Source organism: Ovis canadensis, chromosome 25 (assembly GCF_042477335.2).
Source record: "Ovis canadensis isolate MfBH-ARS-UI-01 breed Bighorn chromosome 25, ARS-UI_OviCan_v2, whole genome shotgun sequence".
Lineage (NCBI taxonomy): Eukaryota > Metazoa > Chordata > Mammalia > Artiodactyla > Bovidae > Ovis > Ovis canadensis.
Genome location: NC_091269.1, coordinates 59,230,463 through 59,252,611, shown reverse-complemented (window position 1 = coordinate 59,252,611; position 22,149 = coordinate 59,230,463). Strand labels below are relative to the sequence as shown.

General features: G+C 52.0%; 1 protein-coding gene across 1 annotated transcript; it reads left to right on the top strand.

Moving 5' to 3' along the window:
• Nucleotides 1–1,171: 1,171 nt before the first annotated feature.
• On the top strand, nt 1,172–17,684 carry LOC138430276 (annexin A8). The gene is made up of 12 exons (XM_069572377.1): nt 1,172–1,420; nt 6,455–6,545; nt 7,628–7,722; nt 9,029–9,142; nt 10,563–10,653; nt 11,426–11,505; nt 11,952–12,011; nt 12,433–12,526; nt 12,775–12,870; nt 14,514–14,572; nt 15,709–15,831; nt 16,768–17,684. Exons 1-12 carry the CDS (start codon nt 1,400–1,402, stop codon nt 16,825–16,827), a joined length of 984 nt encoding a protein of 327 aa, XP_069428478.1. The 5' UTR covers nt 1,172–1,399; the 3' UTR covers nt 16,828–17,684.
• The last annotated feature ends 4,465 nt before the right edge of the window (nt 17,685–22,149 follow it).

The window sequence follows — 22,149 nt, the reverse complement described above, 5'->3', positions numbered from 1 at the left end:
CCTTTGGTCTCCTCTCTCCCCCAACCATGCATTGTATTAATAAGCCTGCATTATGTATTTACCAAACCTCCCGGTCCACAGAAACAATTACTCAACCATGAAATGCAATTCTCAACCATGAAAAGCATTCTCCTAGCACCAGCCAGACAACTTTTTAACAGATAACATTCTTTCCTGATCTTGTAAGGGGTCACAAGGCACTCAGATCTGGATTATGTAAAGTGCTCATAGCACGTCATTTATGTACAGCCTTCTGCCTCAAAAACCTTGTATAACTGTCCTTGGTTTCTAATGGGCAGAACAGCTCTCAGAGCTTTCTGAGATGCTCTTCCCCGGTCACAGTCTTCAAATTTGGCTCAAATAAAATATTCCGTTTCTTTCTTAGATCGGATGATTCATTTTCCATCAACACTATGGAAGATTTCACCGAACGCGAATCACACCACAGTGGGATTCCTTTTCTCTGGGGCTCTAGGAGCAGTGGGGGTTCTGGAAGCCCTGGGGAACCTCCCTAGGATGGAGGGGCTGCTGAGCAGTCACTGAGGCAAAATCTTTACCTTTAGGAAGGAGGGGTTAAGAGGTGGAAAGTTGAAGCATTCTAGGCAGGGGCCCCAGGGAGAGTAAACTCCAGAAAGGAAAATGTTAATCTCTTTCCGGGAGGTTCCTCCCTCCCTAGGCAGCCAGTTCATACTCCAGGGCTGAGGGCAGACCAGGCAAGTCAAGAGGGCCTGGTGGATCCTGTGGCTTCTACCCCCAAGAAGTATGATTCACGCAAATTATCTTAACTTGGGAGTTTCCATTTCTCACTATACTACATGGAACACCTACCTGCTTCTTAGGGTTGTGGCAAAGCTTGAAAGGGACAGAGTACAGTGATTAAAGAGGTATCTAGGCACAGAGACACCCCAGTATGTATAGGATGCTATTAATTTATGTCTTTTGCAGAGCTCCCCACTGCATTGTTTATTGTGGAGATGCCTTGCAATAAATAGGCCCCTTTTTTATATAAATCAGGTCTAGCAAAGAGTGAATAAACAGCCCTATTTACTAAGTGTGGCTTTCAAAGGTTGGAACTCAGAATTTCCAGTCTGTGTAACAGCCACAGCTCAAACATTTGGCAGCAAGTAATGGATTTCCAAGGGCAGGTCTGGGCTGGTGCTAGGTGGGGCCTGAAAGCCACAAGAGGAACCCAGAGCTAGGCCTAGCCCAGGGGGTGGGGTCAGAGTAGGGGTGGTACTGGGTGGGGCCTGGGGCCTGCCTGCTGGTGCTACCACACCCTACCCCAAGCCGCTTGCTCTTCTGAGTACAGCGGGGTGAGTGTGCAGAGTCTCTGAGTGGAGGGAGGGCTGACCGGTGTATCTTCGTCTCCCTGGGGAAAGGTGCCGGTGAGGTGGACGACATGGCCTGGTGGAAAGCTTGGGTAAGTGCAGAGCAAGCAAAGAGGGAGGGTTCCCACACCCTGTTGGTCTAGAGAGAAGTTAGCTCAGGCAACATCTGCTGCCTGCCAGGCCAGGCACTGGACTGGGCTGCCCACTGGGGAGGAAGACAAGGAGAGACTGCCCCAGCCCCATGGATGCTCACGGCTGGAAACAATGGAAACAGGGGAGACGGACAGATAAAGGAACCTCAAAATGCAGCTGGGAAAGCTGAGGGGCTGAGAGAACCCAAATGGAGGGGTCAGGCCGCTGGAAGCAAGGGGGAATCATGGTTAAGTGATGCGTGTGTTTGTGTGTCTGTGTGTGTGGTGTGTGTACAGGTTTACAGAGAACCAGGCAAACGTTTCCTTTGAGAGGGAACAGAATATACAAAGGCTCAGAAGAGTAGGAAGCCTGGTTTTAAAGAGAAATAGGCCTGACGGTCCTGGATAGGAGGGTAGCGGATCAGGGGAGATCTACCTAGAGAGTAGGACAGGGCTGGGTCCTACAGAGCCACCCGTGGCAGGCAAAGGAGCTTGGGCTCTACCTTAAGAGCAATGGGGAGTCACTGAAGGAACCTGAGCTAGAGAGCATCCTGATTGAATAAGCTGATGTTGGAGGCCTCATCAATGGCCACTCCTCAGGGGATGGGAGGGCAGCCCGGCCCACAGAGGTTTTGTACAGCTGAAATCTGTGAGTGAAATTTACAGTGACAGATGGCTGAGTTGGGAGGGACGACACATTTTGCCCCTAAGTCTCCTGTGTCCAGATGAATGCACAGATTCTCGGGAGTGCTTCATCTGGGTTTGAGTCCAAGGCTGTCTCAGCTAAGGAGGTGAGAACACAAAAGGAAGGAAAATGAGGAGCGGGTGGCGTCCCCCCCTCAATGAGGGGGTGGGGGGATGTGCTCTGCACACCTGCAATTCATCCCCAGGCGGCCCTGGGGTAGAAAGGCTGCTCTTTCCACTCGACAGAGGAGGAAACCGAGGCTCAGCGACGTCTAGCGACTTGCTCAGTCCCACAGCTAGCAGACGGGGGTCTAGTGTGAACTGGGGTCTCTCTCTGTCCCCGCCCCAGGCTCTCTGTGGGTCTCAGTGGGCGACCTGGGCTTACCCCAGTTCAGGAAATCTCTTTGCCACAAAGATCACTTCCCAGGAGCTCTCAGATTCAGACATGCTAGGCCAGGACAGGAGGGACAGAGAGGAGGCCTGCGGCAAGGTAGGGTGACTGTCTGGCCCTGGCGAGGCAGCCAGGACAGCTCAAGGGCCAGGCTGGCCTCCAGCTTCATCCTGGCTGATGGGAAACTGGCCTTTGAGGAGGTAGATGAGTCAGGGAGAACCTAGCGCTGGGCACTTTCCAAAGTCAGCTGTTGCCCAGGGTGGCCTGATTCTGGGCCTTGCTCCCAAAATCAGGGGCAGGGTAAAGGCCCAGCCCTGTGGCCCGCCCAGCCCTGTGGCCCCCCCAGCCAGGCAGGCAAAAGCCTCCTTGTAGGGACCTGGCCAACCTGGAGGAATGACAATGAGGCTTCCTGAGTATGTACTGTACTCTGGACATTCCTGAGTCAGTCTCTCACTTGGGCCTCAAGACATCTCTGCCATAGAAATGCCCGTATCCTTATTGACAGACATGGAAACGGAGGCACAAGGAGGATAAGGCGGCATCCAAGGTTGCCACGCTAGGAAATGCTGGAGTCTGGGTTAGACTCTGAGCAGTCTGATGCCAGGGCTCAAACTCTGTGCGGCTTGGCAACCCACAAGCCAAGGGCATCAAGATCACAGGGGGACCCCAGGTGAGACTGGCTGAGCTTCCAGTGAGAGACAGATGACCTCTGAGCTTCTAACGAGACCAGGACTGGACCCGAGGGAGGTGAAAGATCAGCTCGAGGGAACCTGTCCGTGCCTCTCTTAAGGAGATGAAGTTTTGTCTCTCAAGTTCTCCCCAGCAGCCTTGTGACAGGAGAAGGCAAGGGTGTGGCAATTCATCGGAGACCTTCACAGATACAGAACAGATGGAGAGTCACAGGCCAGAATGAGTCATCTTTTCAGTGCAAATGTTCCTGTGTGGACTGGCCTGCTCTGCACAAGGCCCAGGAAGAACCTAGACAGACCTTTCTTCCAACGTGGTGGGGAGTGGGCTGGTCCTGAATAGATTATCTGGAGCTCCAACACCCCATGCTCATATCCAGGGGTCTGATTCCTAGGAAATTGTCTTTTTCACCTGTAAAACCTTTGTATGGAAAGTGAGGCTGAGGCTTCTCACTGCAGTGAAATCACAAGCCCTGGAGAGCTATTTACCAACACTGCCTCTGGAGCTCAACCTCAGACCGGCTGAATCCGTCACTCCATGGTGACTAGTATGTGCGGCCCAGTGTATCACTGCTGCACAGCCCCTGAGTGCCACCCTGGGGCAAGAGGCAGGAGGAAAGCTCCTCCTGGGTGGCCCCCAGAGCTTAGCACTGAGATCTGAGATGACCCAACACTCACTAACAACCTGCATTCCTGTGGGCAAGGTTTCCTTCAGGGAAGAGTTCTGGGAAACCTCAGTGTCTGGAAAAGGTTGAGTCATTGATAGCAGGGGGGCGGCAGACAGCTGAGCTTCTGAGTCAGACTGTGGGTTAAGTCCAGCATCATCATTTACTAGCTGTATAGCCTTGCCAAGGTCTCCAAGCCCAATCTGTAAAATGGGGCATTCATAACTACCTAATGCAACTGGCAGAGATGTCAAGAAGTGCATTACATCTGCAGTACCTAAAGCCCCTAAAACACAAAGCCTGGCACATAGGACCTGCTCAAATCTTTAACAGTAGTAACAGATGCTTGTGACTCCACAAACAAGGATTATGATCTATGCGTGTGCCCAGCTGGGCAACATCTGGGACCACACAGGCTCTCTGGATCAAATTGCCACAAGGAATTACTTCTAATAATTTCTTCTATGAAACTTGGTGCTAAAGAATTAAAGTAGGAAAATCTATCACTAGATATTTGAAATTCAAGCAAAGGATATAGAAAGACTTCTTACCTTTTGCTCAAAAGAAATATCTTTACAGATACAGCATGGATGGGAAGCTGCTCTGCATTTTCAGGAACTAGCTAGAGCCAGGAAGGAAGGAAGGAAAAACAGGAGGGGAAGAGGGAGGACAAAGGAAGGGAGGCAGGATGGATGGATGTGGTGACTGGATGGGTGGATGGATGAATGCAATGACGTGGTAGTGGGACATCTGGGTAGTGAATGAATGAGTGGGTGGTGGCTGGGTAAGTGGAACAGTAGGTGAGTGGATGAGGCGTGGATAGGAGTAGCTGAACAGGCGCATGGGAGACCAAATGCAATGGGACTAAATTCCCTTCCATTTGAAGGGTCTCTGAGCCTCCTTCACACTCAGTCCCCATCTCCAATCTCCCTCCACTCCTTAATTGCCCATCTCCCAAAACACACACTTAAGAGGGATCATTCATTTGCACCTTAGAAATTCTGCAGAGCACAAGTCTCAGGAGCCCTCAGGCAAGACTTGAATTAGAGACTCGGAAATCAAGGGCCTAGGGACTTTGGTTATCTGGTTTATTTCACAACTTTCAGAACATCATGCTGTTTTTTCTAAAGCTAACCCTCTGCCCCTTTGATCCTGAGGACTTGGAAAGGCCCTGAGCTGTCAGGATGTTCAACTGGGTGCCCTGGCCCTCTGCTTTCTTATAAGCGCCCACTTCTCAAGAAGAGGGCAGATTGAGCTCAATCTGGCTTCCCTGCCTCATCCGCACACTTTCCAGGCAGCATGTTCAGCTCCATGAAGCCTCTACTTACTTGATCATTGTCCTTGCAGCTTTGAGCAGGGTTGTCCCTTCCTGTTGTCTGCCAGTGGTGCTAGAAGAACCTGGGGGTGGCTGGGCCTACTGCCTGCCTCAGATGGCACTGCCTAAGGGAGACACAGCCTGATTCAGAGCCCACGCCCCAGCACAGGGGCAAGCATGGGAAGGTTTTGTGGCTCTGGCTGGCGCCAGCCTGTTAAAACAAGGAGCCTTTCTGCAAACAAGGGGCCTTTCTGCAGAGGAGACAAGGCAGTCCCACAGAACCTCCAGGGAAACCAGCAGCCCCTCAGTCAGGCCACGGTCCCTGGGGTACCCTTCCCTACACAGCTAATGCCCTGGAGTGACCAACCCCTGGGTCATTCGGCCTCACAGATCTAAGAGATTCCATGGTTGCACCCTGTCGCCCCAGTAAAACCGCTGCTGGCCTCTAAAGAGTGCTCTAGCATCACCCCCTTCAAGCCCTTGCTGATTCTTTTTCAGGCCAAGTCCCCTACCCTAACTCTATCCTCCCAAATTTTTTGTCTTTTTTTTTTTTTAATTTTCCTTAAAGTCATTGATCATCACAAAAACCCAGAAAGTGCAAGTAAAGAGGAAACAAATGTCTGCCTGAGGATCAAGAGACCCAGAGCTAGAAAGGAGACATGGCACAGGACTGGGGTGTGCAGAAGGGCCTGAGGCATGGTCCCCACGGAGCAGCTGGGCATGGGAGAGCTGAAGGCTGGAGTCCAGTCTCTAGACCCTCTTCTTGCTGTCCCACAATCCACACGGTGGCTCTGGAAGTGGCCACAGTGCCAGCTACCTGTGAGGTCTTCCCCTACACTGTCTGAGCCTACAAGCCCCAACCCCCCAGGCCTGGCACTGGGGCTGAGAGCTGGGATTCCATCTCTTACGGTGGCACTGACCCACTCCTCCTCAGAAGGCCCCTCCTTCCAGGCCTCCCCTTGACCAAGGCCCTAACAGGCACGTGGGGCCTCTGCAGCCCTGACATGAGGGGGCCGTATGGCACCTTGATGCCAAGTGGACAAAGGTGCCCCTTCCTCAGCACAGTCTGCCGGAAATTAGCATATCCGGAAGCTACAGGCTCCACTCGCCCCCGGAGGACACGCAGGTCCAGGATGGATGGAGGCTCAGCCACTGGTCGGCAGGGGCCGAGCTGGCGCCCACCCCACGGAGGCAGCGGCAAGGTGCACTGCTTTCCCCTGCTCCCGCTCTGAGCAGGCCTGGATTCTCTTGCAGGTTGAACAAGAGGGCGTCTCAGTGAAGGGCAGCCCCCACTTCAACCCAGACCCTGACGCAGAGACCCTCTACAAAGCCATGAAGGGGATTGGTGAGTGGCCTTGATATGGGAACTCAGTGAGTCTCTGGGGCTCTGCCCATTCTGCTCAAGACCCCTCTGCTCACACCCGTGGGAGTCAGGGTCTCCCAGTCATCTACTGGCACACAGGGCCCACCTTCCCCAGCACAGGTCTACACAGGACTGAAGACTGGAGGTGGGAGGGCGGGTATGAGTGATGGGGGTGGGAAGCAGGAGGCCATCTGCCATGCGTCCCTGCACGTCCTTGTGCAGGGACCTCCTCTCACTCAGCCTGAGCTTTCGCACTTGTGAACTAGCCCCAGGAACTCTGGGCCCTGCGTGTCACTGTGAATTTCAGATGGGACAATACTGGGGAGTGTGGGGGGCTGACCTAGTTCCAGGGGCTCCAGCCATGCAGGCTCTGCAGCATCTCCCCCCACCTGGCTTAGGCTGGCCGCAGGGCCGGCTCCATCCTGTCTCCAGCGTCTGCTTTCCTGATGGCTGGCTGGAGGCCCGCTGGGATTAGGATGACCTGGCCCAGACAGCCCTCATGTTGTCACCCTAGGCGAGATTCACCCTTTCACTGGCTCCAACTGGTGAACTGTGGCATTAACAAAAACTGCCATTCGCAGACAAACTGAGAAGGAATTTTCTGTCCTCAGCTTCCTGTGAAATCTTTATTATTATCTCCATTTCCCAAAGAAAAAATGCAATGGCTTGGAGAGGTGAAGCTTCCTGTCCATCCAGTCGCTGGGCCAGGAATCAGATCTGGTTTTCTGGATCCTCTGTCCCCACCATCCCCTCAGTCACCAGCACAAGGTCAGGGCAGGAAGTGAGCTCCAAAGGCCCTGGGCTGTGTCCAGAGCAGAGCAGATGATCAGAGGGGCCTCAGAGTCCGTCACTGTGAGGCTGAGCCGGGGCTGCACCCGCACTGGGCCAGGGGTGGACAGGTAGATTTTCTGTCTGTCTTGTCTACACCATGAAAATCATCAGGTTTGGGAGCTTTCCAGGTGGTGCGTCCCCACTGCTTGGCCACCATGCAGCTGCCCTCCCTCGTCCCCAGTCCCCATCGGCCCCTGGGGGACATGGGGGTGCTCAAGCCATGCCCCCTGCAGGGACCAATGAGCAGGCCATCATCGACGTGCTCACGAAGAGAAGCAACGCGCAGCGGCAGCAGATCGCCAAGTCTTTCAAGGCTCAGTTTGGCAAGGTAAAGGCGGGCAGGTGTGTGCAGGTGGGCTGTGGAGGCTGCTGCCGCCAGAGATAACCGGGGAGACAGCACCATGCTGGACGAGCTCCAGCTGACCAGGAGCCCCGCCCACTGGCGACACGGGCATTTGGGACATATGCTAAAAATATGGTGCATTTTATCTCTGAAAATCAGATTTAACTCATCATCCTGTGTTTTACCTAGAAAACTTACTTACAGATGGCTCTCCACCCCACGTTTCCCAGCCTCTCTCTCACTTGCTCCCTTACATTCGCTCCAGGGTCCCATCCCTGAGCTATTTCCCTGCCTCTACACTTTGCTTGCCCAATTTCCTGAGCCTGGAAGGCCCTTTTCTTTCCCACATGCCAGGGATGCAGGGCAGACTCGGCCCTGTGCTGTGCGATGGGGTTTTCTCTTCACATTGGAGCTGCCATTCACATACGCTTTCCCTCTTGCCGTGGGGGAAATCCAAGGGCAGGGAGCACACAGTCTGGCTGTGTCCCTCCTCCCACTGCCCCCAGGACAGAGCCAGACACTGGCGTGCCAGATAAAGAGAGTAATAAATGCATGCAGAGTCGTGGTAGCTGGAAGCCTCCATCAGCGCACATCAATAATGAGGACATTTAACCCAGAAAGACAAGTGGCAAAACCCAGACACGGCATGTGAGAAACCAATATGCTCTTCTAAAAAATAATTTCTCTCTCTTAACCTTCACAGCTATGTATTATTCTCTGCATTTGATGTTAGAGGAAACTGATGTTCTGAGGTAGAGACTGTTATCCAAGTCTCCAGAGCCTGTAAGAAACAAGGATGGGTTTGAAATCTGGATCTGAAAAGGCCCTTGGTCCTTTAGCTGTGGGGAGATCAGCTGTGTGTGGCCTTGTGGCTTCTTGCAAACACAAGTGGCCTTAGAAAGAGACATGCATAAAATAGGTTCCTTAGTTCATTTCACTCATTCGTCGAGTGTCTACGGGCTAAATGACAGGGACTCAATAGCGAGTAATAACAAACTTGTATTTCGGGATTATGGTGTGTCCAACACTACACTGAAAAGGAGCCTGACATCTCTCTGCCAATCCCCTAAGCAAGGGCATGAAGCAGGGACGCCACGGTGACTATTCCACAGGAAAGGATAATGATACTCAGAGGGGCTGAGTTGCTGGCCCAAGAAACCCCAGCCAGCGCCCGCACATGGCAGAGCCTACTTGGGAATCTCGCCAGAGCCCCTGGGCCCCACCACCATCCTTGCCAGCCCTCTGGTGGTTGCAGCACCCAGAATATCATCATTCCCTCTTCCTGCCTTAGGATCTCATCGAGACCTTGAAGTCGGAGCTGAGTGGCAAGTTCGAGAGGCTCATCATAGCCCTCATGTACCCTCCATACAGATACGAAGCCAAGGAGCTATACGATGCCATGAAGGTAACCACGCAAGTTGGTTGGGGGAGGGGCAGAATCACTTACAAGGACTGAATGAGGGGATGATGCCCAGGACTCCTTTCCCCAGAGAGCTTGGCACAGGGAGCTCCAAGCTCTCCTTGAGCCACTGTTTGGCATGAGCTCAGCAAGCTGGGAGCTTGCTGCTCATGAGAGTGTAGAACACATTTCAGGACTTAGTAGAACATAGGTTCTCCTGTCTCAGAGCAGAAAGAAGTTGGTGAGAGGCCAAGTGACAGGTAAGTGATTTATTAGAATAGAAAGCTTGTGAGGCTAAGTGGGCTACAGCTTTATAATCAAAGGAAAAGTGGGGAGGGGGAGAAGACCACCTTCTTCCTCATTCTTGGCAGGGCATCAAACTTCAATCATCTTTCCTCCTCCACGATGGGTGGGGGATTTTCTTGTCCCTAAATAGTCAAACCGGGACCGTCATGAAACAGTGGAAATGAGCAAAAAGGCTGTAACGTATACTAAAATATGGTAAATCATCTCAGTTTTCAATATAAGGTCTCTTTTTCCTTGAGTTTTGTCTTTAGTGCAGGCAGAAGAGCCTGTCCTAGGAATCATTAACTTACCGAGCCCACTGGGCAGGATGTGGGCCTCATTCCACCATTGTTTCATTGCCGGGGGAATGTCTCACGCTTCTGTGGCATAGTTTCATTGCTCAGCGAGGCTGCTTGGCTTTGTGGTTAAGCAAACCTGTTTTCCTGAGTGATCATTAACTTACAGGGGTCTCCCATACTTTTTTCTCTGTTGACCATCCCCTAGTGGGATTAACTATTTAATCACCTACTTTGTCCCCTTACCCTGTTCCTGTCACTCAGACTGCCACCAAACAGACTGACCTCCTGCGTCACCTGGTCTTGATAAAGCCAAAGTCAGTCCTTGTCAGGACACCACTAGACCAGATGTGCAGGAATTAGGAACCAGGCTCTGCTGTCTCGTGCCTGGTTTTCCAGTTTCCCTTTACTTCCATTGCTCCTTTTGCGTTTGAAGGTAATTCAGGAGTCAGGACCAAGGAACAATAATCGTCTCCATGGAAAGGCCACTCACTGTGTACACGGACCTGCTGGGCACTCTACATCTATTACCTCCATCCCCGGGCGGGGGTGATTTATCATCCCTGTGTCCTGATGAGGATCCTTGGGCTTAGGGAGGTCGAGCAACCTGTTTGGAACCACCTAGCTATGGAGGGGCAAGCTGAGACACAGTTTTCCCATCACATCACTCGCCCATAACAGCCACCACTGGAGACAAATGCAGGTGTCTCCTCCTGAAATAACATCCTCCAGCAGAGGCCTCCCAGCAGAGCGAGGGCGAGTTCTTCCTAGGGCCTGCCTTGTGCCTCTTGACAGCAGGAGGATGCAAATGGTCCTCTCCAGTAAACAGAGATTTTTATCCACAGGGCATAGGAACCAAAGAGGGTGTCATCATCGAAATTCTGGCTTCTCGGACCAAGAACCAGCTGCAGGAGATAATGAAGGCATATGAGGAAGGTAAGGGGCCTGTCAAGAGAAGATGTGGGCGCTGCATTAAAGGCCAGCTTGGGGATGGCCATGAGCTTTGGCAGCGTAGCAAGGAATAAGAGACAGGAAGTGTCCTGGGCCACATTGGAAAGGACTCTTTCTAAGCTTTTCCACTCTTTTGAGCACCCACTGTGTCCCAAATCCCATGCCTGATAGTGAGGTCAGATATGGCTCAGGCTTAGCCGCTAAGCTCCCTAAACTCACAGGCTGTTCGCTGGAGGGAAGGGCATGCAGACACTAACTCTGCCCCTTGAGAGTATGGCAGTGCTGCAGGCCACAAAATTTTTCAGCAGCGGGTGGTGGGGCTGGTACCTTCCTGGCTGGGCATAGGCTGACCCCAGAGACCATGCAGGGCCCAATTTCAGCAGCGGGGGACGTGGAGCCCAAGCTAGCTATCATGGAGTCCACGGTATGCAAGGCAAAGCCCCTCTTCCTCAAGGTCTGCCTGGTGAGGAGTCTGTCTGAAGGTTCTGGCTTTGATGAGCCACGTAATGAATTGGAGCTTGATCAGGCTCTCTGGACTGGCCCATCTCTGTGTTTTGAGCCTGGCCAGCAACCCATGTCGCTTCCTTGCTCTGAATGACAACCAGTGGGGAGCCTCTGCCACTCAGACACTTGCACAGTGCAGACAGTCTGTACCAAAGACTCACCCTTCCTAGAAGGCTTTGGTCAGGAGAAGTATGGGAAACGGGGCTGAGAGGAGAAGAGCAGGCCTAAGTTTCACGGTCCTGATCCCCTGCAGACTATGGGTCCAACCTGGAAGAAGACATCAAAGCAGACACCAGCGGCTACCTGGAGAGGATTCTGGTGTGCCTCCTGCAGGTATCACAGCCCTGGATCCTGGGAACCCCTGGTCTGGGGGATCCCAACCACTCCCCACTCCCAGAGAGCGGCTCTTGGCCAGAGCTGCTGGGGTTGGGTGAGGTGGGGGCAAGCGTGCGGTACAACCACTGGGGCCTGGGCTCACCGGCTTAATCCCAGCATGGCTGGGAGGTCCTCATTGCAGAACCCTATGCCTCTCCAGGAAGCAGAAGAAGAGGGCACATCATTGGACAGGTCCTGACCACCAGGCCCATGCCAGGCATAGAGCTTACTTTTGCTCAATGAATTCCCCATCCCTCTCGGGGCATTTCTTACAACTCTCATTTTACAGTTGAGAGAGCCAAGGCCCAGAAAGGATAACTGTCCACCTGCCTGCTCAGCGGCCCCCTCTGCCCAGGCTGCTCTGCTCAGCCAGCCTACCTTACAGTCACCTCTCCTGTTCCTAGGGCAGCAGAGATGACTTGAGTGGTTATGTGGACCCAGGATTGGCCCTGCAAGATGCCCAGGTGAGGCTACCCCTCAGCAGCTTCTGCCTTCCTGGCCACCTGGCCCCACCCTCTGCCATCGAGACTCCAGGCGGGGGAGTGGGGGAGGAGGGGGTTTTCGGATGACGCTAGACTGAGACCCAACTCAGCTCTTGACTCTGGGGATGCTGGGCCTCTGAGGCCCAGATGTGTACTTTCAGGTCTCTATAGGTCCGCCTGCTGGCAGAGCGCTTAGAGCTGCCTAGAGTCAGGGTGAAGCCCAGGGTGAGGCGGGGCAGCTCCTAGAGCAGCCCGAAGAAGAGAATTGAACCATGGGAACGGCAGGCTCCCCGTCCAAAAGACGGTCGAGCAGAGGAGAATGCCGAGCTGGCAGGGCGGACCGAGGGTGGTCCTTCACCCCCTTGCTCACCTTCACTGGTTGTCACGGCTGTCCCAATGCCAGGATCTGTATGCAGCGGGTGAGAAGATCTGTGGGACGGACGAGATGAAGTTCATCACTATCCTGTGCACACGCAGCGCCACACACCTGCTGAGAGGTACAGGGGGAGGCAGGGAGGCCACGTCAGGACCATGAGGGGCGGGTGCCTGTCCCTTCATACTGAGTGCTCAGTGTGTGGCCATGTTAGGTCATGGAGCTGGGGAGAGGGCTGAGGATCCCGGGACCCTGTGCCCGGCAACCAAGCAGAAGTCAGGGGCGGTGAACTGATGTATAGTCTCTGATGTAAGATGTTGGGGGATGTCAGGCTGAGTGCACGTGTCGGCTGAGAGAAGGCTCTCTCCACAGTGTTTGAGGAATATGAGAAAATTGCCAACAAGAGCATTGAGGACAGCATCAAGAGTGAGACCCATGGGTCTCTGGAGGAGGCCATGCTTACAGTAGGTAAGAGATGGAGCTCCATGCTCAGGTACACATGTGTCTCCCGGCCCTGGGGCTCAGTGGAGGGGCAGCATCAAAGGGCAAAGGGTCCAGAGCTCAATGGCAAGTGCTGGGGACCTGTGCTCACCCCAAATCAAGGTAAACCTCCATATCAGCCCCCACTCAGCATGTACCATCCACCCAGGACACTGGAGCTTCTAGGGAAGCCCCAGAGTCCTCAGTGTGCTCTGTGGTGCCGCGATTGTTCCCTGCGCTGCTCAGGTAGTTCCCAGCACTGTGTATGTCGTTGTGTATGTGTGTAAAGGTGTCTGAGTACGTGAATGTATGTGTATGCACACATTTGCAGGATTGTGCAAGACCCAGGGGCTATGCTCACCCACAGCAGCCACACAGAGAACATTCTGGCTTTGATTGTGAAGGTCCGAAAAAGCCAACCAGCAGGACCTCAGCCAGGGGTCTGTTCCCTGCCTCAGTTGCTGACTGAAGAAATGATGAAGTGTAGTTGGAGTCCAAACTGAGTGATGGGTTGTCTGACGCTAGGGGAACACTGTGAGCCTTCCCCCAAGCATGAGGTCAGATTCATGTAGAAGGACCCATTCCCGGGCGCATCCTGGGTCCAGAGCCAAAGTGACAGGCAGAAGAATCATTGCAGAATGAAGAGCTGAGGCCCAGAGCAGAGGGACTTCCCCCCTCCCTCCCGTGATAGAGCCAAGGTCACCTCCACTCCAGGTTGCCAAGTAGCCTGGGAGCTTCCCAGTATGTCCTGGTCCCTAAAAGTTGATTGGGACATCTGACACTCCCCAGCCACCTTTGAGTGCTGTGATCAATCTAATCTATGCCAGAGCATCCAAACACGACCCCTGATCCAGTCTCAGCTTCCATGGGCAGCCCCTGCCTTTAAACAACTCCTAAATAAAATTGACAGGCAAGGAAAAGCAAGACCGTGTGGTGCCCTTCTGGGCACTTCCTGTTGATCACTCCTGAAGACTCACATCACTGTCTTCACATGAGAACAGGGCAAGGCAGGGAGATAAGTCACTAACACACAGCACTGTCAGGCAGGGTTCAAACTCATGCCTGTCTCCCTCAGAGCCCTCCTCTTTCTGCTGCCTTGGGTCAAAACGCCAACCTCCCCACCCAGACACTCAGTCTCTAAAGCAGCATCCATGAAAGAGAGTGTGGGGCCAGGTGCTCTGGAGCCAAGCCCCATCTGTCACAGGGGAATTCAACCTGCAGAGGTCCTCTGACAAGTGACACTCAGAGGCCAGCGGTCACCGTAACGGTGGCTCCTCCCTGGAGCTGAGCGGATGGACTCTCAGTGACGCTGTCTCTGGAATGTAAGGGCCCAGGGGCTCCCTTGGTGGAGCTGTGGTCCGATGGGCCAGACCAACCCTGTGGGCCCCAGTGCATTTCACACCCTGCCCTTTTGTCTGCCTGCTCTGGGCCTTTGCACCTGTGCCCAGTGCCCTGGGCTTCCCTCCCTGCCCCACCCCTCCTGACACAAAGCCCTTCAGGACTAGGCAGAGCACCAATAAATAGGCCAAGATGTGCACAACCCTTAGGACCCAAAGCAAGGCATAAATAATGAACATGTATGCAATGCTGCCCCAGCCGCTGGTTGCTAACAGAACTTTCCTGCTTAACAGTGAAGTGCACCCGGAACCTCCACAGCTACTTCGCGGAGCGCCTTTACTTCGCCATGAAGGTAACTGCTTTGTTTTCTGTGTGCCTGACCCTCAGTCCTACATGGCACCAGTCGCAAAGCCAAGGAGCTCAGAGCCACCACCCAGTTCCTCCACACGTGGGCCTCCTCTTATCCCACCCTCCTGTGGATCAGGCTGGTTTTAGTTCTCAGTGGGCAAGTCAGGCCAGGGAAGAGAAGCCGCATCCCCTGAAGGCTGGATTTGAGCAGGTGTGCTCCCAGGTGTTCATAGCCCTGAACTTTTACCACAGTTCTCTGACACTTCGGTGCAATCCGCCCTCCCATCTGCCCTCCCAGAGATGACGAAACTGTGGTCAAGGTCACCGAGCTGATACATGGCAAAGCCTTGATTTGAACCCAAGTCAGTGCAATTGTCCTTTTTAATTTATTTCATTTATTCATTACTGTCCAAGTGGCTCCCGTGAGAAAGCACAGGATTACCAGGAGATCAAGGCACCCTTTGAATGGACACATTCAACTTTTCTGCGTGTGCCGGCGTGCTGACCTGGGTTGTCTATTGTCCAAAAGGCTGCACTGGCCACCCAGACAGCTGTTCAAATGCTCATATTAGGTGCAGGTTGTGGTATCTGGAACCACAGTGGAAGATAGATAGTCAAAATAATTCCCGAAGGTTAAGGTGAGGTAAAGCTGCCCACCTTTTCCGACTGATGGTGGTTAACATCGCCTGAAGCAAGAACCCCAAGCCCTCTGGCTACATCTGGCCAGGGAAACAAAAAAGGGTGTGGGGTCCCTGTGGCCACATGGCTCCTTCTGACATAAAAATATTCAAGGGTGAAAGTGAGAGGGAGGGTCCTGTTTGTGAATTTTCCAGTTAAGCAGAGTTCATGATGTTGCTGCCCTAGGAAGAGGTCTTATTCTTGGACCAAAGAGAATTTTGTGTCCAGAATCAAATCAAACACACACTGCAGCCTGGGGCATTTGGCTACTAATAAGAAGCAATATGAGCAGTGAGCAAGGAGGGATCAAGGGATCCCCTAGTGCATCCTTCTGATGCTTCACTGTCCTTCCTGTCTCCCCATCCCCTACAAAAGCCCCCTGGACCCAACAGAGGTTTGTCATTGTCACAAAGATGGACCAGGAAGGCAGGAAGTGATGGCTGATTGCTGTGTTTCATCCAGGGAGCAGGGACTCTGGATGGGACCCTGATAAGAAACATCGTTTCCAGGAGTGAGATTGACTTAAATCTTATCAAGAATCAGTTCAAGAAGACGTACGGCAAGACCCTCAGCAGCATGATCATGGTGAGTCATGAGCTCCCAAGTCTAACACCAGTTTGAAGCAGAGACCTTGCTGGGAAACCAGAATGCTGTGACCAATGTCATCAGTCACACGTGTCCATCCCTTTCCAGGGAGCATCACACTTGCACTCATTGCTGTGTGGTACGTACAGGGATCGGCAAGGAGGCCAGTGTGCCTAGTGGAGGTCCCTGTTCACCCAGAAAGTTAGCTTTGCCTTTGCCTTATAGTTACCCCTTTGAAAATGACACACCAAATCCTTGCAGAAGGAACCATATCTGAAGAGTCAATGAGAGTATATAGTTTAGTAGGAACTGAGGAGTAGCATTCAAATACAGATTTAAGCAATCCTGGCAGCAACATTTAAAGGAGATAAATCATATGAGCTTCAGTGGGTTGCCTAACATGATTCCCATTAGTGAATGTTCTAAAGTTGAGAAAACGCAGAGCAATTATCACACTGCTGTAACTTCAAGAGAAATAGCTCTTCTAGCTGTTAATGTCAATTGAGGCCTTGACAGTTTCATTAATGAAAGTCAAGTCATGAGAAATATATCCCTCAGTCTTCACTGGCTACTAGTCAAGTCTCCAGTTATTCTACAAATGCCTATTATTCACTATACTTTTCAAGAAACACATGGCTTATGAGATGTTAAAAAGACATTTTCCCTTTCGGAAGTTTCAGAATGCAGCAACAGGTGGCCAGGGTGAGGGGTGGGGGGTGCGTGGTGGTAGTAGGAACAGCCTGAAGTGGAAAACAAGTAAAGATAGGTGGCAGTGTGGGGGGCAGTGGCATAGGAACCAGCACAAGCATGTGCCAGGACTCCCCTCAAGCAGCACAGCTCCTAGCAAAAAGAGCTCCTGACGGGGATGACTCCAAGCCAGGTCAATGTCCTTCTAACCAAACTCCCTTCTAAATCTCATGTCCCTCCTGTCCTCAGGAAGACACAAGCGGTGACTACAAGAATGCCCTGCTGAACCTGGTGGGCAGTGACCTCTGAAGCCTCAGAAGGACAAGAGCAAAGGCTAAGAAGGCGGAGTCACTGGGTCCTGCTTGCTCAGCCTTGGCCATGGATGGGGGTGGGGGTGGGGGAAGCCACAGCGCTCCTTTCAGTCTTATATCTCCCAGCTTCTAGCACTTTCCACCAGGTTTCTCTGATCCAGAAAGAAGGATCAGCCTGGGACTCGTACCTCTACTGTCCTTCCAAGTCAATTCCAGGTGTGAGCACATTGCCAACCTTAGGATATACTGTGCCTGGTCTAACAAATACCTTGATGTGAAGGAGTCTGCAGGAGCTCGTAATCGTTTCTTTCTCCCTACACAAGCGCTTCCCAAGCCTGCCTGATCAGAACCCCCTAGGCACAACTTACACAAAGACTCAGCCGCACCCCCATCTACTAAGCTAGATCTGCAGAGAAAGGACCGGAGAATATGGCATTTTAGTAAGTGTCTCAGCTGATATGCTTCTCTTGCAGACAAGCAGAGAAGGCTGTGAGAACCTATCTGTTTCAGAGCACGTACTCATGGGCAGCTGAGAAAGGAACACATATATCCAGGCCAGCTGGGCTGCCCACATTCATTCGCCAGCTTCATCTAAAGACACTAGGCTGCAGGTAGAAGAGAAGTTCTCTCATCATCCTCCCAGCAGAGCAAGCTGAAAACTAACGTCCTGACAAGGACACTGTGTTCTTGTCACAGGCTTGAGCGTCTCTAACTTGACAAAATCAGGCCCTCCTTCCTTTCATGACAGAGCGTGGAGAGTCTCTAATGCTAACCAGTGGCAATGGCAACTGATTACAGGGGAACCTGAGATGCCTGTGTTGAGCTTTTCAGATAATAAAGATTTTTACAATGGAATACACGTGTCTTTGGACTTTTAGCAGTGACCAAAGTAGGACCGCTTGAATTAGCCAATTAGGCTCTACCCCATTGAGCCTACTCTCCTGATTATGCCATCTAGGGCCACAAAGCTTATCTTTTTCCATTAACACCATTTCTGATCTCTGAATACAGCCCACATATTCTGCCAAGATTTCTTCTGTCAAAGCCAAATGTCCCTGATCCCTTCAACTATCCCTCCTAATGCCCAGTTTGCAGCCAAGTCCTCTGAACATGCTCTAGCTTGCAAACCCCCTTTTAGAGTACAATCCCAAGCAACTGGGTTTGTTTATTGGTTGGTTGGTTGGTGGTTTTTTTTTCAGGGATAGACAATACGATTATATGTGTCCATGTCAGGTCTAGGTTCATGCCACCCTGGTGGGGTTTCAATCCATTTACAGGCGTCTTGTCAGAATGCCTGCCAGGGATCCATAGGGCAGGACCAGGCTTTCCTCATGCAGGTCATCACATCCTAATAATGCTTTGTTAAAGGACAGATCACGTAATCACAAATCTGTGTAACAGCTTAGGGAAGGAAATTCCTGGGAGTGAAGAGCGAGGCAAATCAGCGGGGGTTTTAAGCTCACGTAGAGGAGAGGTAGATTCTGGCTGTGCATTGCACCGGCTCTACGACTCTGACCATCGCTTCACATGTGCAAGTGAGTGTGAGACAGAGATTCCTTAGCTTTTCCTGCACGGGTGGAGACTCAGCTGTAATCACTGCTTCCAAGTCACGCCAAAGCGAGTGCTAGAAAACCATCGCTTTATGATGCTCCTGGGTTCTATAGGCTAGGAATTCAACTGGAGCGCAGTACGGGTAACTTGTAGACTGAGGACAGTGTTGGGAAGACCCAAAAGTCAGGAGAAAACTAGGGCAGGCACTGGAATCATCTGGAGACTTCTTTACTCACAGTCGGGTGCTGTTGAGATGGCTGGAAGGCTGGGATCCTACCTGCAGCTTCACCAGGATGGGGCTCCAGGTGGGAGCACACCCATGGTGGCTCAGGGCTGTACCACCTTCTGTGACATAACCTCACACAGGTCACTTCCACGGTGTCCTGCTGGTCAAAGCCATCATGAGCCAGCCCATCTTCAAAGTAAGGAAACACAGTCCCCATCTGTCAATGGGTGAATATCAAAGAATTTGGTGGCCAATTCCTTAAACCCTGAACAAGGGGCTTAAACACTGATCAACTCACGCAGTCCTTTGTGCACGGCTGTTGTCTATAGGGCTGGATCGGGGTCCAAGGGGCCCCTGAAGGGTCAGGCCTCAATCCCTACCGCTGGGTTTCAGGGCAGTCGGTCAGGTCCCAGGCAAGACTCTGGGGAGTGATGATTCTTGTTTTCTATTTTTGGCTCAAGCCCTCCCCTGAACTTTCTTCCAGTGCTGAGTCACTGAGTCACTTTCGGCCACAGCCCTTTAGAAAGAACGCAGGATCCTTCCACCCTGCAATCCACTGGAATGCTAGTTCTCTGGGTAGAGGAGTCCCTTGGGGCCCACCCCAAAACCAGCCTGACATGTCCAGACAGAAGCTTCAAGAAAGGCTGCAGTCAAGAAGACGGCCTAGGAAACACGGTGGTGCCCAACCATGTGCCCAGCAAGGCCATCTGTTTAGCAGAACCGTGCGGTTCACCCATCACTCCCGATGCAGCAGAATGGAGGACTCCGCTTCCCCACAGGGAGGAAGCAGCAGGACTCTTCAGACTAGAGGGATGTTCTCTCCTCCTGGGGTCACAGTTAGAGCAGCCAGGGGTCACGCGGCCTCCCTGTGATGTGGCTCCTAAGTAGCTGAGGGCATTCTCCGGAGAAGGGACCAGCTGACTCTCATGGTTCCTGGGGCAGAGGGCAACGGCTGGTAAAGGGACCTGGCCAGGACACCAGTAGTTTCCTCTGTATCTCCAAATCATTTCTGCTGGACAACAGCAAATACTTCTGATAAAATACTGCTGAATACTAAAATACTTCTTTTTGAATACTTCTGATAAAACGGACACATTCCTAAGGTACTTTTGCAATAGCTCTTCGATACAGTTTTGTTGTTTTTTTTAAACACATCTATGTTCTTCAAGATAATTGAGAGTCTGATCAGTTTGATTTCAGTAAAGCAGGAAATGGCAGGGTGTGTGTGCCCTGCTCGTGGCTCTGTAATGGAAAGTGCTGTTTTGTTTTCTAACTCACTACAATACATTATGAGGGGTTCCTAGGTGGCTCAACGGTAAAGACTCCACCTGCCAATGCAGCAGGTGCAGGAGACGTGCGTTCGATTCCTGGGTCAGGAAGATCCCCTGGAGGAGGGCATGGCAACCCACTCCAGTACTCTTGCCGGGAAAATCCCATGGACAGGAAAGCCTGGCGGGATACAGTCCATGGGGTCGCAAGGAGTCAGACATGACTTAGAGCCTGAGCAGCACAGCACACTTTATATACACACGAGGTTTCTCGTCATCCACGGACCCAAGGTCTCTCAGTCTCTGAAGCCGCGTTCATTTTCTTCCACTGCAATGCTGGGGAAGAGCAGAAGCTGAGTTCAGTGTGTTCTCCACATGATTTGAGACATCGTTTTCACTGGGCACAGGATTCTGTGAGATATCCAGTGAACTTTCATAAATTCTTCTTCTGCTTATACCATCCAGAGAGGATGATTTTGTTAGCAACCAAGAAATCTCTCTATTACATAGATTCCCTGCCCTTATAGCTTCAGAGGATAATTATCTGACTTTGTGTCTCCTTCCAAAAAGCTGTGCGCTCCTTTAGGGCAGAAACTTGGTTTTGTTCATTTGTGAACACGCAGTGGCTGGCACATAGCAGACATTCTGTGAATAATTTTGAACAAATAACAACAAGCAAGAGTATGGATTTTGAGGGGACAGAAGGCCCAACGGCCATCAAGTCTGAGCTAGTCCATCATCTCTGATTCTGAGAAGATTCTCTGGACCCTTTGGACTCCCCCAAGGAGGGACGTCTACTCAGCCAACCCAGCGAAATAGTCCTGAAAAGGATTTAATGGGGAAGGCACCTTCTCGCAACTCTCTTGGCACCTACTTGGCACCAGGCCCTGTTTCAGATTCTGACCCTGCAGTGGCAAACAAGCCCAGCACAATCAGTCCTTGATTGAGCCCTTTATAAGAGCTCACCACCTCCGACCACTATCCCATGGAAATGCGGGCAATGGCCAGAACCAGGCACATGCCCACATGTGCCCACCAGAGCTAACTTCTTACTGCCAGAGGAATAGGGCCGGTATGCCAGGCCTGGCCTCTTCCACGTGTCTCCTTGAGCACCGGGTCGCTCGGCTGAGGTTGACTACTTGGACAAAATCAGGATTCTCTTGGTAAGACGCAAAAGGAGGAATAGATTTGGAGGCAACATCCTACACTGTCTGTTACCAAGCAGTCTGCCTGTAACCAGTTTGGAGCTGGCCAGGTAAGCCTAAAGAACGCAATGCTTGAGCAGGGTCTCAAGAATGACTCACTGCTTATCAGTTAGACAGGACAGGAAGAACATTCCAGGCAGAGAGAGGAATGCGTCATCCAAGAAGTCTGGTCTCTATCAGACAACAGGAATGATATGTTCATGCCAGTGGAGATGGGAAAGTCCAAAGATAAAAATGTCAAGGGTCAAGTCAGGGAGGGCTTGAGCTATCAGGCTGAGAGGTTCAAACTATTTCCAGGGAAATGGGGGCCTTTCAGCGTCAGGTAAGGGGTATCAGGGATGAATCTTAGTAAGATTTCCATCAGTAGTACAGAAGGTGAGCATGCCTGCATGATTCTGCAGTCTCAGAGCCAAGAGTGAAGCTTTTGCAACTACTGACAGTGATGCTCTCCACCCTTCCAGTCCAGTGGTTTGTGATCCTGAAGATAATTCTTGAGAAAGAAGCTGAGTCTGGATACTCTCTTTCCTGATTCTGGGAAGTGAAATCTTGCTATGCAGCTGTGATGGAGCCCCAGGTCACTGTATCTCTGTCCCCATAGTGAGGAGCAGATGCTGATTTCCACAGCTCTCATCATCGGCCTGTAAATTCTGAAGTATCTCTGTGAGCTCTGAGCCTGAGTATGGGATTCTGGGGACTTCCATGATCCCACGTAGATATCCAAGTTCCCATGTAGGATTGGCCCAAAGTGGACCTGTCTCATGTCCCTGTGTCCCCCTGCCAGTCTATTCCTGGCTCTGGGCCTGGCCCTGGGGCTGAGCTCTGATGGAATTCTGGGGCTACCAGCTTGGAGATTAGGGCTTGTACCATCTCTGCGATGTGTCCTGGAGCTGGGCTCCTATCAGTGTCTCTGACCTGAACTCCAGAGGTGCCTGACACTCAGCTTAACTGGACACACTCACCTTGCTCTGTCTGGGCCAGTCAGCTCTGACCAAGAGCCCTACTTTGTAGCCAAGCCTTTCTCTCCATAGCTCAGTATTTCTCCTAACCCTGGGATGCCTTGATGCCAGAGT